Raw genomic sequence first — 14,769 nt, 5'->3', positions numbered from 1 at the left:
ATGTTCTCTGCTCTTGCATTTTACTACCTTTATAGTGATGCATTCAGGTGTGGGGTTTTTTTGTTTGTTTGGCTTGGTTTGGTTTGGTTTTTTGATATCTTAAGGAAAGTGTTCAGTGATCCTGGCTCAGACTTCCATCTGCACTAAAAAACCACTTGTGGTAACTGGTGGAGGGTATGCCTATGTGGGCAGTTATTTTCCTGGCTGTCAGCAGAATGTGCCATCTACAAGCACTTTCTTCACCTCACACACATCAGAGCTCCCCACAGATGAGATTCAAGTTCATTAGGATACTTGATAGGAATTTAAGAAGGAGGTACACATCTTGTTAGTTGCATGCTATTTGTTCAGTTCTAGAAAATAAATCTATTTACTGGACCTAGAGTTTTTGTTTGCTGGCATTTTGCATATAGCCAAGTAAAGATCTTTTTCCCAGAATTTATTCAGAATTTTAGAGATAGAGTGAATCTTTTACATCAGCACCTCTTCCATTGGTAGTTGTGAGATGAATTGAGGATTAGAAGTGCAAGCTCTTTCTGAGTGGTCACAGCTCTTGTGCTGATGGAGATTCCTTTATTTTGGTGACTAAAATTATTTTTCAGGTAAAGCTGCTTGTGGTTGGTAGGTATTTGTAACTCTTGCTGGTCAAGATGTTGCTCATACAGTAGGTGGCATTTCCTGATCTTCAGTGAGGAAGCTCATCCTTGGTCCTTTATGACCATTTTTGCTCCCTACTGTTACCTGAAAGGTTGTAATGAGGTGGGTGTTGGTCTGTTTTCCCAAGTAGCAAGTGACAGGGTAATGGAAAATGAGTTGGGCATTTGGAAAAATTTGGCTGCCCAGGGAAGTGATGGAATCATAATCTCTGGAGGGATTTAAAAGAAGTGTAGACATGGTTCTTAGGGACATGATTTAGCAGTGGACTTGGTAGTATTAATGGTGGGAGTCGATGATCTTAAAGGTCTCTCACAGCCTATGATTCTGTTTCCTAACACTTGCTAATATGTAAATATTTCTGCCAGTAATAGGTCTGTTGGAATATGAACAGGGGAAAAAAAGCCCATCACATGAATAATGCACCAGTGAATTCAGGGCAGTTTCTGGCAGGAGAAAATTGCAGAAACTGAGCAATTTGTATCGCTGGAGTAAGTTAGAATGGGACCTTAAAGTTATTGTGATTACTGTGATTGGTAACTAAAGCTTTCCAGCAGCTTTGACGATCAACTCTCAGATGAAGATTTTGACCTAATAAGTTTGTTAATGTGAAAGCTTTGTTAATACATTACAGTTTCCTATAATATACCATTATCTCGATTTTAGGACCACTGGATGGAAATAGGAAAATAGGAAATAGGCAAAATCCTTGTGAAAAAGTGTGTAAACTGTGTGTGAATTTTTAAAACACTCCTAAGTTGTTGGGCATGGTAAATATGATGGCTGCTGATATTTAGGGCTGGGGGGGGCTCTTAAATAGGAGAGGAAGATATCTAGGTTATTATGCAGGTAGCAACAGGCTTGAGAGTTAGATACATCTTAGGGCTTCCATATTACCATTGACAAGATTTTTTTATTATGCACCTGTACTGCTGCAAATCCCATATAAAGTGGGGATGCTTCTTCTGCTCGATGGAGAGAAAAGAAGGGAGCAGAAGGATGAAGAAGGAAAGAAGTAAACTTGAAAATGATCTGTGCAAACTATAGATCAATAATAGCAAATATGCTGGTAATAAATGTAACTGTGCTTCGTGGAGGCACACTGCTGGAGAAGCGCAGTGCTGAAGCCAAGTGTTTCAGTGGGCTTTGGTTGCCAAATACTCACTTGCTGGTTTCTGATTTTGAAATTGCCTAAATGTAAATGGAACAAAAGCTACTCTGGGCTTAGAGCAACGTGCCTGTGCTTTAACAATCTCTTCTAGCCCACTGGGCTTTTACACGTGTGCACTTCAGCGGTGGCTATGATCTTTAAGAGCAGATGTACATTTCATAATGCTTCAAAATGGTGCTGTATTTTTAGACTTGCAAACAACAAAAAAAGTAAAAATAGCACACAGGCATCTTGCTGCTATTTTAAGACCTCTCCGTTGACAGTTCCACAAGAAAAAACCCTCTTTTTGGAGGGTAAGTCAGTTACAGGAGGGATTGCATGTGAAGTAAAGTGTATTTAAGGTTAGCTTCTGAGCTAGTAATGGTTCTAAAATGAGCCTAAATCTTATAAAAATTAACTAGAGAAGAGATTATTGCATCATTTGGTCTGCTTTCCTGTGTGAGCCCAAATGAGTTTTTTTTGCTGCCCAAATTTTAACTAGGCTGACTACTTCAGTTCTCAGATGTGTCCTGTTATCAGAGGGCAGCACCAGCCTGAATTATAACAACAATCTTACTGCAGAAGAGGGGTTGTCCAAATACATTTCAAGGCTGTGAAGGTTGGAAAGGGATGGGGTTTCTTACCCCAAGAGGAGACTCAACAGAGCTGCTGTAGTCATCCGGCCCTTCCCAAGGGGGTTTCCACTTCAGAAACATTTGATCTGAAAATGCCAAACACAGAACAAACCCCACAATTTCTGCATTAGGTATCTACATACATGACCAGATGCTGCTGCTCCATGAAAACCAAGCATGAAGGCCATGACATAAGTGACCCCTCACTTTTTCCACTGGTTAGTAGATTACATATAGTCAGCCCTATGAGAGAAAGGCCTCTCTATGCCTGCAGCTGCACTAGCAAAATTGTGCTTTTGTTGGTAATGTTTATTTACCAACAGAATGTATCCGGGGGCAGGATAGGCTCTGTTGATATAAGTATAGCTCTGCTGGAATCATGTCTTCCACAGTAGGAATACATTTTTTAGATTTTCTAGTTTTTATGGCAGAGATTTGTGCTGGGAAGGTGGTCACAGATAACAGTGCCTGCCCTTTACTCATGGGAAGCTGCAGTCCTCTTCTGTGTGCAGTTCCAGCATGCTCAGCAGCTCATGCAGTGCCAGGAGTGCTTATCTGACACCATATAAGGTTGTGATCAAGAAGGAAAATGATGAAAACCATTCCACAATAAACTCAAACTGGCAGATTAAATATGGCACAGAAAAACTTAGATACAGCTTGCCTTCCCCCCTTCCTATAAATGTAGCTCTGACAGTATTTACTCCCCAAATGACCCTTTGAGTTAATTAGAAAAAATAGCTCATGTTTCTAGATGTGCTGAACAGTCCTGTCCCAGAATAACAGGCCTGTAGCATACTTGTACAGATGGAGGAGTTTAAGGTTGTTCTGGTACTTCCTAAAAGCAGGAGATGATCATGTTTAAATTGCAAGGTTATGGGAATGTGTAGACTACAAGTGTAGGATGAGTTTGGGGATATGTTGGGAGACTGAATATCATAGTTTATTGAGAAGATGGATTTCTATCAGTGCTTTAACAAGGTATGAGACACAGCAAAGTGCTGGAAAAGTGAAAACCAAAAGATTTTATTATGTGTCAAGGGGGATGCTACAGGAGAGAGACAGGTTTCCCTTTTCCTCAATATATTGCTTGCAACTTTTCTCTCCTTCTCTAATATTTGCAATATGATAGCCCACTGAATTAGTTTAGCGTACAAGTATAAGTGTGGTCCTACCTGAGTAGCTGCTGGTAGCCTACATCTGTATTTCCAAGCTGTTCCCTGCCTGATGGCCCTGCTTTTGGTTTTCCTCCTGAGAAACAGGCTGTCTCCATCTCCTGAAGATGTCACATGCCCTGAACCATCAGCAGCTGACGCCATTGTGAGTTGACATCAGAAGTGGTGCAGCTCTTGCCTCAGCTGTAAGATGCTTCCTTCAGGAGAAGATGGAAGTGTCCCACACTGTATTTTCCATCACATACAGCCAGCTGGGCCTCAGTGAACTCAGCAGTAGATGTTTCATGAGTTTTTTGTAAAGATATAGAGACCTTCCTGCAATATGATGGGTGTCTGATGGCCTTTATGGCTAAGGACATGCTGTACCATCCGTCAGGAGTTCATTCAGTATGGCTCTGTAACTTCATTTTATGTCTAGCAATATGCCTCTCTGCCAGTACCCAGTCTCCTACAGTGCTTTACAGCCTTGTGTACTTGTGTAGGATCTGCCTTCCAGGCCAGCCTGGTCAGTTGGTTGGTGGCCCATGCTGCACAGAGCCCTGGTACTGTGAGGCTGACACGTCTGAAACCTGAAGTGTAGGTGGGAAAGAAATGCACATTGTTTTATGGAGAAGGATTAATAAGATTTTCAGGAAAGAGGTTAAGCTTGAGGTCATTTCCTTCCTATTGTTAATGCTCTTGAATTTTTGCCAGTGAGATGGGTGAAAGGATTTATTTTTGTCTTTGAATGCTTTGAATTTCAATGATGTCTTTACTTGGAGTACAGAGAAGTGGAATTCAAATTTATTCCTGCCATTGTACTGTGTTGTATGTTTGAAAACACTACCTGTATCTTTTTTTCAGTGTCTTTATCCTGCGTTCTAGGTAACTTATCCTCTGAGCTGCTGCTATGACTTGAAATATCCCCTCATGTGAGGGGACATGTAGAATCATAAAATTGTTTTGATTGGAAGAGACCTTTAAGATCATCAAATACAACTGTTAACCCAACATGGCCAATTCAGCACTAAGTCTTGTCCCACAGCACCACATGGGTGGAAGCTGAGGCATAGGAAGTTCCATGTAAACATGAGGAAAAAAATTATCACTGTGAGGGTGAAGCTGCCCGGGTGGGGTTTGAAGTCTCCCTTTCTGGAGATATTCAAAACCCACCTGGATGCATTCCTGTGTGATCTGGTATAGATGATCCTGCTCTGGCAGGGGGGTTTGACTAGATGATCTTTCGAGAACCCTTCTAGCCCTGAACATTCTGTGATTCTATGATCCATACAGCTTTGAAACCCTTCCAATACTTTCTTTTCTCAGATGGAAGATTTCTGTCTTATGTTTTCACTACCATGCAAGTTTTCTGAAGTACTAGGAAGTACTACGAGAATGTGTAGAAGTATCTAGTAGCTGCTTAGGCAGCTTTTAAGGTTAGCAAGTATTTTGTTCTTCTCAACTTTCTGGTAGGTTGCTCTGTTGGCATTCAAGGAAGAACAACTTTGAGATGTTCAGCACACAGCAGCATTTGATATTTTTCTTGCAGCAGTCCAGTTATGGTGTTCATTCTCCTCCTGCTCTTCAGAAATACAGTTCTTAGAGGTGCCGCAGGAAAATTGTACCTCAACTTTTGGTTCATCATTACCAGAGAGTCCTTAATTTCTTTGAAAGTCTTCAAGCCAAGTATGGATAAATATTTTTGTAAGAGGGACTTTTGTTACCTGATCATCGCTAGGAAAAACAAGATCTATTTCGAGAGCTTGAGCCTTTTGCTCCACAAGCATATATGTTATTAAATGTGTGCTGTGAAGGACTTCATCTGCAGAGATACTTTTAAGTACTCTTTTTATTCTTGCAGTACTGGGGCTGCTTTGGCACAGTTTGGGTCCTTGCCATAAATTGAAAGAGTTGTAGGTCAGCCATCAGCATCCCTCAGCGGGCTCATGAGCAGTTGTAGCGCTTAGCAATGTGGAGCCTTGTCTAAGCCTCTTCATTGAGGTGGCATTTACCAACAGTAACTGCAGTGCTCTGACACCTGCTTACCCTCCTGCTCAGGAGTGCCCAGTGCAGAGTTATACTGGGCTCAAGGCAGCTGCATCCCAACCAAACGTCTTGGGGCTGTCTCACCTCCTCTGCAGTAACTGGATTTGCAGGGAAGTCCTGTGGGAGAGTGGGCTCCTGAGTAAACAAAAGCCAGCGCTTCCAGGGAGCTCCCGCTGTGCTGGTTGCTGTGGCTGCCTTGCTGTCATTTCGAGGATTTAACGACTCTCCACATCAGCCAGCCCCACGCTGCGGGCTGTGGCTGTGCTTAGGAATCCTCCCATGGACAAGGCAAGGAAGGAAGTGGAGGGAGGATGGGGCTTCTGCATCCTGTACCCTTTGGAGGGGAGTGGCTGCAAATAGCTGAGCTTGAAGGAGGGGCTGTTTGAACCAAGATAAACCCTTGATGAAAGGAGAAGAGGCAGACGATTGTCTGTAACTGCTAGAAACTGCCTGGGAGTTGGGAGAACATCCTTCTGAAACCCTTTCCTTCAAATGACAAGAGGAAGGGAGAGGACAGACGCGCCTCGTGGAGCTGAGCTTATGCAATAGTGCTAACGCAGAGCTAAAGCCTCCAAACTTGAGCTGCACAGGCTGGATCCAGAAGGTTTTTGTAGGAAACACCATTGGCAAGTGGGAACAGGGGATGCTCTTTTCAGGATCCATCCTGTAAAACATTGATTTATTTGATTCTTCAGTTTGTTAATTGGACTCAGATGGAGGAATGCAGTTTAGGATCCACAGACATCCTTTGGAATGGCCAGGTAAGGCTGGAAGGTGCAACTAAGCTTTTGCTCTTTTATGTCAGCAATGTGATGCAAATACTAGTGCTGTCTTCCATGAGAAATGCTTTGGTTCCACTGGAAAGCCTGTGAACAGTTCACAGACTGAGGTGGGGAGCCTGAAAATAACAGGACATGAGCTGTATATTGGGTGTTAAGATGTGTTTGTGTGGCAGTAACTGCAGGGTACTGTATTTTCAATGGGTTACCAAATGTGATTTGGTATCATTATTGCTTGCAGTAGAAGCTCTGCCTTGACGTTGTTCATTTATGTACTGACTTTCCAGCGAAGGAGTGAGGCTGTGGGTGGTAAAACTTGTCTTTTCCTTCAAATGTGTCCTGATGCAGTTTTCATTTGCTTTTAAGCATAAGGATATAAAGGAGAAGTTCATTAGCTCAGTGAATACTGTCCTACTTTATTGATTAACCATGGATTATTGGGGGTTTTGGTGTCTTTCAGTACAATTAGAGGTTACCAAAGTGAAATATTATGCAAAATTTTGTGTTCTAGACATTCCCAGTCCATAGTAAGTACACTCTGGAATGCTGTTTCTCATGGTACGTTTTACTGCCGTTCTGCTTTACTATTTGAAAAGTCTGCTCACACCAAAAAGCAAAGTGTGCTCGTTTGGCCCCTGGACTGAGGCTTTGGGAACTGTGCAGTAAAATGCACCTAGATCAGGATTCTGTTCTACATGGGAAATGCCACCCTAGAGATCTTCTGGTGGTTGGCTCGAAATGAAGTTCAGAAATATCTGCCAATGCAGATTAACTACAAACCCACTCCTTTTAAAGACTGAGTGAAATGACAGAAGAAAATAGCTACAAAATGACCATCCTCTCTGGTATGCTTATGAGAGAAGCTGCTGGCAGATCACCAATCTCAGCCTGAGACAAAGCTACATGTAACATTGCTATCTACCAGCCTTCCAGTTTTCCTGGCACAAACTGCAATACAGTATCCAGTCAGAAAAATAACATTTGGACTGATGCTTTATAAGCTTGCCTGGGCTGACTACAAACACTTGTCTTAATAATTGGCTGCGTAGCACACATGTGCTTCAGTGCCCAATAATTTATTGAAAGGAACCTAAACCACTGTGGAAATCAGCACTTCAACAAGCTGAGCTTCATTTAAAAATTTCAATAAAGAATAAACAACACAAGCACTTCAAAAGATTATGTGTAAAACATCTTCCAGAAAGGGATGGAAAGAAAATGGAGATTGGGATGTAAATCCCAAACAAGGACCACAGAATTAGTCAGGGATACAATGGTGTTACCAACACAGCTGATCTTTTCCAAGCTGAGCTGCACAGATTTTTCAGGAGCTGCAAACTGGAATACCCATATTTGGTAGTGAAAGATTAAAATGTTAACATTGGGTATAATTAAAACCATTCAGGGACATTCGGGATCCATTAAGCATCACTCTCTCTCTGAGCTCTGCAGAGAAGAGATCAGAATGCAGAAGTTTGAAGCTCTTGGATTGCTATAGGAGACTTTCAGTCTCTTTCCTATGCAGTAAGCAGTCTGTGATGTTCCCACACTAGAAGTTTATGACTTCTGTAATGGTTTGAATTTCAAGATTAAAACCTCTTTGTATTCTATGGAGGCAAGCATTTTATCATATAACCTAGCATGACTAACCAGAGAACCTGGGACCAGAAGGTGAGCAGTGGTTTGTATATCTCGCTCTGTGGGACTATCTAAGTATTAATGTGTAGCAGTTGTTGGGTTTTAATTGCTGCATGTTGGTTGATTGGTTGGAGTTTTCAAAGCTGCACAAGATGATTGTAAGGTGATGAATTTCAGGTAGTTTAAGACAGAAATAGTGAAAGCAGTAAGATGCCAAGAACAAATTGTTAGGTCCACAGAAGTTTCCTGACTCCTGATGCCAGATAGTGGTTTAGCAAGGGTTTCACACTTGACAACATGCAAAACTAGGAGTAGCGATTGATAAACTAGATGGTTGTGCTGCCATTCAGACAGGCTTGAGAAAGGGGCAGACAGGGATGTCATGGAGTACTAAGGGAAATATCAGGTCCTGCCCCTGGGGAAGAATAATCCCTGATGCCAGAGCAGGCTTGGGAGCTGACTGCCTGCTTTGCAGAAGAAGACCTGAAGATCCTGGTGGACAAGTTGAACAGGAACAAAAATGCACCCAGGCCACCTGCTGGCTATCCTGCTGGAAGACCCTTAGTCATCAGGCTGAGGGAGGTGGTCCTTCCTCTTTCTTAGCACTGATGAGACTGAGTGCTGTATCCAGTTCTGGGCTCCCTGTTCAGAAAATTCATGGGGATATTGGAGCTTCTGATGGCTCTTATTATTTTATGCCTGTGATTTATTGTGCAGTCCAGTTCTGTAAGCTTCCTTTGCACTGCTCATCCATTTATCCAACACTGCTGCATTGCTTTGCATATGAAGAAGCCATATGGAGTTGAGCCCTGCCAGCGAGAGCTGCATCCCCTTCACTGGCACCTCAGGGCAGAACTGTGGACATTGGGTGGGAGCTGCAATGCTGACATGGAGAGCACAAGCTGTGGGCATTATAGATGCTGTTCAGCTTAAAGGGTGTTGTGACTTTGGTGAAGACTGAAAGTGGAGAAAAAGTTCAGTCCTTGCTAGCAGGTAGCTTAAAGACACCATCATTGCTCAGAACATGTTGCTGTACCATGGTTTCAAGGAGCACTAGTCAGTGTGAAGTTCCACACAGTAATATGTTTATAATCACCCACTTTTCATGTACATCTCATGTACACTCATTTGTGCACGGATTGCAGGTCGGAGAAATAAATTCATTTCTGTAGCATTTTGTGTCTACAACTTACTGAGTGCAGAAGGATACTGTGCAGCTTGCATTGTTTTCTTTCTTTCAGCAGCGTGGACTCACTGGGCAAGATAATGCAGTAAGACAGTATTTTGTTGAATATTTTATGTTCTGGGAAAGGATATTTATATCTACTCTTTGGCCCAGATTCTGGCACAGCCTCCAGTTTCCCAAACAGCAACAATTTTGTGCTAAAAGGGGACTAGAACTGCTTAGAGTTGATGTTCCCTATGGAATATATACATATTAGCATGTGTATGCATGTATATATATATAAGCCATGGGAAAGAGAAGAGACAAGGTAGTGGCAATTCTGATACTGCTTTTTATGCTCCATAATACTTTTTTTTAATCACAGATGAATGTTACTGAAACTATCACTGTTTATTTTACTGCAGTGTTAAGAAGCAAATTTTGGCAATATTCTGTACTTTAATATTTCTATGCTATTTAATTTTAGTTTTTAATATTTTTTCTGTTTAGTTATTTTTATTTTTTTTTTCTATTTAAGTCCAGAAACTGAGGTTTGAAGTAATCTTTCCATCTGCTTTAGTAATGTTGTTTTTCCCCCTGTGTAAGTAACATCATAAAAGTAGGGGGGAGGGGAGGAGATAAAATCTGTTTCAGAAGAAAATCAAAGCTCTCTAAAACTAAATCCTGTATATTTGAGACAATCGCTGACATGCAGTGGTCTGTCAGCACTTCTGATCCCTCTGTCTCCACCACCTTCTGTTGCAGTGGCAGTGTGCCTGTGGGCAGAGTATCGCTGGTTTTGTCTTCACTGCTGCTAAAGAGACTTTTTATGACGGGGCTGAAAATCCACTTTGTTAAATGCTGGATTTTATGAAATAAGGTGTAAGTAAAATATAAGTGTCAGCTCAGAATTTGAGACTCGGTTCATGTAGGACCATGTCTGAAGCTCATGAATGACCCTGTACAATTTACCATGTACTTTTAGTTACTGATCTTAGAAAATGAACAACAGCTGCTTGTGCCCTCCTGTTGGGAATCTCACTGCTAAAAGCATATGTATTTTATTGCTTCAGACTTCCTTGATTTGTTGAACAAAAGCAAAAGTTTTCATGTATATGGTTATACTACTCCATATATCTTGGGATTATGAACAAATGCTTCTCCAGTTGATTAAATACAGAAATCCAGAAGAGTTAGATAATGCTCAGGGAGGTGTTTTTCTGTCATGTAATAAATCTTCATTTACCTAGGCTTAACCAAAACACTGAAAAACTTCAGACTTACCTGTTTCAGATAACTCTGGAATTGTTAAAGTATCTGCTTGCTTCTGGTAGTGCTGGTTTGGGTGTGTGGTGGACCAAACTAGGCACTACTGAAGATTTGCTGGGAGTTAAGCTGTGTATCACATGGCTTCCCAGAGTTCTGTCTGGGGAAGGTAATAGTGGGGCCTTGGGTTAGGAAGGCACCTTTGAAAAAACAGAAAGTGAAGAAGTAAGTCAGCAGTGTTTTGTTTTGATTAGAGTGTCTTTGCAAACCACATGCTGAGTTTTGTGGGTGTTTTCAGGCCTATGGGATGATTTTAAGGTCTGTACTTTCAGAGTTCCTCTTTTTAAAGCTTGGAAATAAACACATAGATGAAATACAGCTTTCTTTAGAAGTTTTTTGCTGTAATGAAGAATAACTCTGCAGGCTTTAAGTTCTTAATGCCTGTGTGCTGCACTGTATGCAGTTTATGTGCTATTGTCAAGAAAGGCTGGTGGAGTTGGGGTTCAGCCTGGAGAAGGGGAGGCTCAGGAAGACCTTTTGGGGGCCTTTTATTACTTAAAGGGGCCAGTGAGAAAGCTGGAGGCAGACATTTTAGCAGGGCCTGTTGTGACAGGACAAGGGGTGATGGTCTTAAAGTAAAAGTGGGAGATTTAGAGTAGATAATTTTTTGCAGTGAGGCTGGTGAGACACTGGCCAAAGAGGTGGTAGATGCTCCATGACCGGAACCATTCCAGGTCAGATAGTCTGGGGTTCTAAACAGCCTGCTCTAGTTGCAGATGGCCCTGCTGACTGCAGCTGGGTGGGACTAGATAAGCTTTAAAAGTCCTTTCCAGCCTGGTGTATTCTATGTTTCCATGTTGATTTCACGCAAAAAGTTAGGCCTGAGAGTATTATATGCTTGAAGATCACAGGTATTAGGAGAACCCTCCTGTCCCTTCATGTTATCATGGAGGTAATTATGAACCTAGCTTGGACTCATCATGATGTTGAGGTGTTCAAATTGCAGCTTTCTAAAAATGCTTTGTGTTGCTTGTGCCTGGAGGCATAAAAGTGTTGGTACCTTGCCACAGCTGCCTCTTGACTCTCTAGAGCTCTTTCAGGTTGTGGAGAGGGTGCCGAACTTATTCACAAAAGTCTAGTGTGTGTCTGGTAGTGCTTCAGTCGCTGGTTTGGTGGGAGCTGCATGTATGGACTGCACCAGTTGTGATTCAGTAGAGTTACTGTGCATGCACTGAGGTGAGCAGTGAGAATGGAAAAGAGAACAAGAAGCTTTAGTGTAAGTTTCTATTTTTAAGATGGAAGGAGGAAAGCTGCATTGCTTATTATTCCTTCATATGTAAATGCAGGTGATGTTTCTGTCATTTATGTTCCTACCAAAGTACAAAGGAAAGCTGCTTGGATGGAAAGGGAGCATAAGCCACAGAGGTCTGAGTCCTTGGTGAAGTCTCTTATAGATTGCAGAATGTAGGTAACGATTGTTCCGGTGTAGGTAATAAAACAGGATTTCTTCATTTTTTTAAACTAAGACTGAGGGATATTGAGCACCACTGGCAAGCAAGATGTTGTTGTATTTGTGGTTGCAGGTCTAATTGCCTAATTAAGAAACAGCTGCCTAAATGCACTTGTAGTTTAAAATGCTATGCTGCAGACTTCTGCAGAGCTTCCTCTACCAAAGAGTGAAGCTAGATTTATATTAGCTTCCTCTGGGTCATGGTAACTAAACTTTCTGCCTTGTCAAACAGCTTTTTGCTCTGTTTTTTTGTTCACACTACATCCTGGGTGCCTCAATACAAGCTGGTAAATGAAACTCAGAGACCCAGGGCCAGTGTTTGTTATTAGGACACAAAGTTTAGTTTGAGGGGGAAATAATCTGCAGACAATTAACTATTTGCCTTTCTGTTTTCTCCTTTGAATGTATCTTGCTGAATCTCTCACTTGTATATTGGTGTCAGTTCTGTGCTTTGAGCCTCTGTCTCAGCTTCACTGGTAAGAATGAACACTGTGCCTGCTAGGAAACCGAAAGTGCTATTTTTTGCTGTGTGTATAAAAACATTCCCTCTAGTTTCTAAAACACAGCAATAGATTGAAAACTGAAGTAAATCTTGATGCCACTAGTTGTAATTCCAACCTTCCTAGCTAGGGAATGAGTGCTAGATCTTCACATCACAGAGCAGGACTGCTGTGTAGTTGGTGTGGTAACTCTGTTGTCAGTAAGTTTCACTCAGCTGTATGCTCCCCGTAGCACCTCTGTTGAGTTGGGAAATTTGTGAATTTAATGCTTTACCTTGGCATGTCACCTCTTACAGGAAACCATGTAATTACTTTGGCTGTATGTCTGTCTGCTCAGTCTGCATAAGCTGATCTGTCAACTGTAAAAAAAAATCTTTTCCCATTTTGATTTTTTTAAAACTTTTTTTTTTAACCCAAGTTATTTTCTGTGTCTGGGTGTCTTGAGTAAACAAACCAAGAAAACTGCAAGTATAAAGCCTATTTGAACAAATGAGTTTTTCTTTCCTCTTTCAGATGAGAACTCTCCAGCCAATTTCTGGGATTCAAAGAATCGAGGAGTGACTGGCACACAGAAAGGACAAATTGTGTGGCGAATTGAGCCTGGCCCCTATTTTATGGAATGTGAGTACCTGTTTATTCACCCCATATCCAAAAGAAAGGCACTTTTATGTCAGGACAGGTCAACAGGATGGCATTTGATACACAATTTGTCAATTCCTTTGACAGCCCAAAAAACCTGACCACATTGCTCTAAGAGACAGCACTTCCCAGTATGTTTGCTGGGCATGATAAAAATGGAGTTGAGCTAAGCTGTACATCTGTATTCCAGGAATGTTCCTAGGCAGCATGCTTCAGTTCAAGGGAGGAGGAAATTCCCTTGCACAGTATCCTATAGCACATATGTATTGAAAGATGAAGTCCCTTCCCAAGAAGATTAACATTTCAGCAGGACAAACATGAGTTGTAAATGAAGGAAAAGGTAGTAAGCTAGTAGTGCTTGCTGCTGTTTCTGAGTGTCAGCTTTGTCTCTAGGAAGTGACAGCCTCCTGTCCAGTTACATCAGGATTTCTCAGCTGAAGTTTTGTTGCACTGAGAAAATCCAGTGGGTGATTTGATTTTGAAATACTGAGTCTGTATGACTGGAAAAAAAAAAGTCTTCAGCTGAAGACTTCTTTTTCTCCCAGTTTGGAAAGCTTTAGGCAGCCAGGAGTTACAGGAAGTTCACCTACTCTGCTGCATGCTTGCTTTGTAAAAAATGATTATTATTCCTTGACTTGGTTTTGCTTCTTGATAAAAAGGAGATATCTTACCATGTAAGGTATATGATCCCCTAAAGAAATTGATGCTCAGGTCCTAGGATGTTGTGTCAGAGCTTGCTGGAAGCTCTGGTATGCCAAGCATCAAAGCGGAGATCAGTTCCAGAAGAGCTGTGAGCTGCTCTACCACCTGTTTAGCCTCACAGCAATGAATCTCCCTTCATCAGTAAAAAATCCTCCCACTCTGTTCCTTGACTGTGTGCTGCAGTGCTGCTAACTGTAGGTCTTGGCAGAAGTTTTTACTATAATTAACTGATATATCAGCAATACATGTATTTCAGGAGCTGCCGTATACCCTGTGCTGTAAATAGTTATTAAAACTTCTTATTTCTAGAGCTCATTATTGAATCTTGGCAATTTACCCTTTGCATTATGCAGCACATGTCTTTAGCAAAGACAAAAAAAGCTTTCTCAGGATAAAATTAAAATAAAATTCCAGGAGTTCATTACAGGAAAAAAATTATTGATCTGAAGATAAATGCCAAGAAAATAATAAAGAACAAGATAATTAACTTTCCTGGTGCCAAAGACAGGGGTATATTAAAGCAGATGTCAGAAGAGCTCATTGCCTCATCTTCCTTGTACATACACTATTGGTGGTATTGCCAATATGGACAGTTTAACTTGAGGAAGTTTCTCTATCTTTTAGCTGAGGCTGGTCAACAACATTTTTACTTATGTGAGTAACATAGGCTAGTGCTTCAAGAATGAGCAGTTTAAAATCAGCTGCCACTGGCTTTGCAACAGCTGTACTTAGCAACCAGCTGATGGGAAGAGTGCAGGATACATGTTTCATTGGTGATGAATAGCTCTGCTCACGAGCAGTTCTGCTGCTGTGCAATGAACAAGAGACAAGCAGCTATGCAGCAGCTGAGACCGGGGAAGAGGAATGTATATGAGCATATGTTGCTATAGCACAGAGCGTGGCAGAGAAATATGTCACCAGTGACATTTGT

General features: G+C 41.5%; 1 protein-coding gene across 2 annotated transcripts in view; it reads left to right on the top strand.

The window, feature by feature from the left end:
• Positions 1-14,769, top strand: part of HECW2 (HECT, C2 and WW domain containing E3 ubiquitin protein ligase 2) — a 159,998-nt gene that overhangs the window by 71,541 nt on the left and 73,688 nt on the right. Inside the window, exons 1-2 of one of the 2 annotated variants that reach the window (XM_068137986.1) lie at positions 6,056-6,400; positions 13,011-13,118. In XM_068137986.1, coding sequence (XP_067994087.1) covers positions 6,361-6,400; positions 13,011-13,118 — 148 coding nt within the window. In that variant the 5' untranslated portion in view covers positions 6,056-6,360. Of the gene's footprint in view, positions 1-6,055; positions 6,401-13,010; positions 13,119-14,769 lie in introns of those variants that run through there. The other variant, XM_068137985.1, reaches the window with a different exon arrangement.

This window comes from Melanerpes formicivorus, unplaced genomic scaffold, assembly GCF_026170545.1.
Source record: "Melanerpes formicivorus ecotype bairdi unplaced genomic scaffold, bMelFor1.0.p_v2 SCAF_5, whole genome shotgun sequence".
NCBI classification, from domain to species: Eukaryota; Metazoa; Chordata; class Aves; order Piciformes; family Picidae; genus Melanerpes; species Melanerpes formicivorus.
Note: the sequence above shows the minus strand (reverse complement) of the source record. Positions and strands in the feature narration are given on the sequence as shown.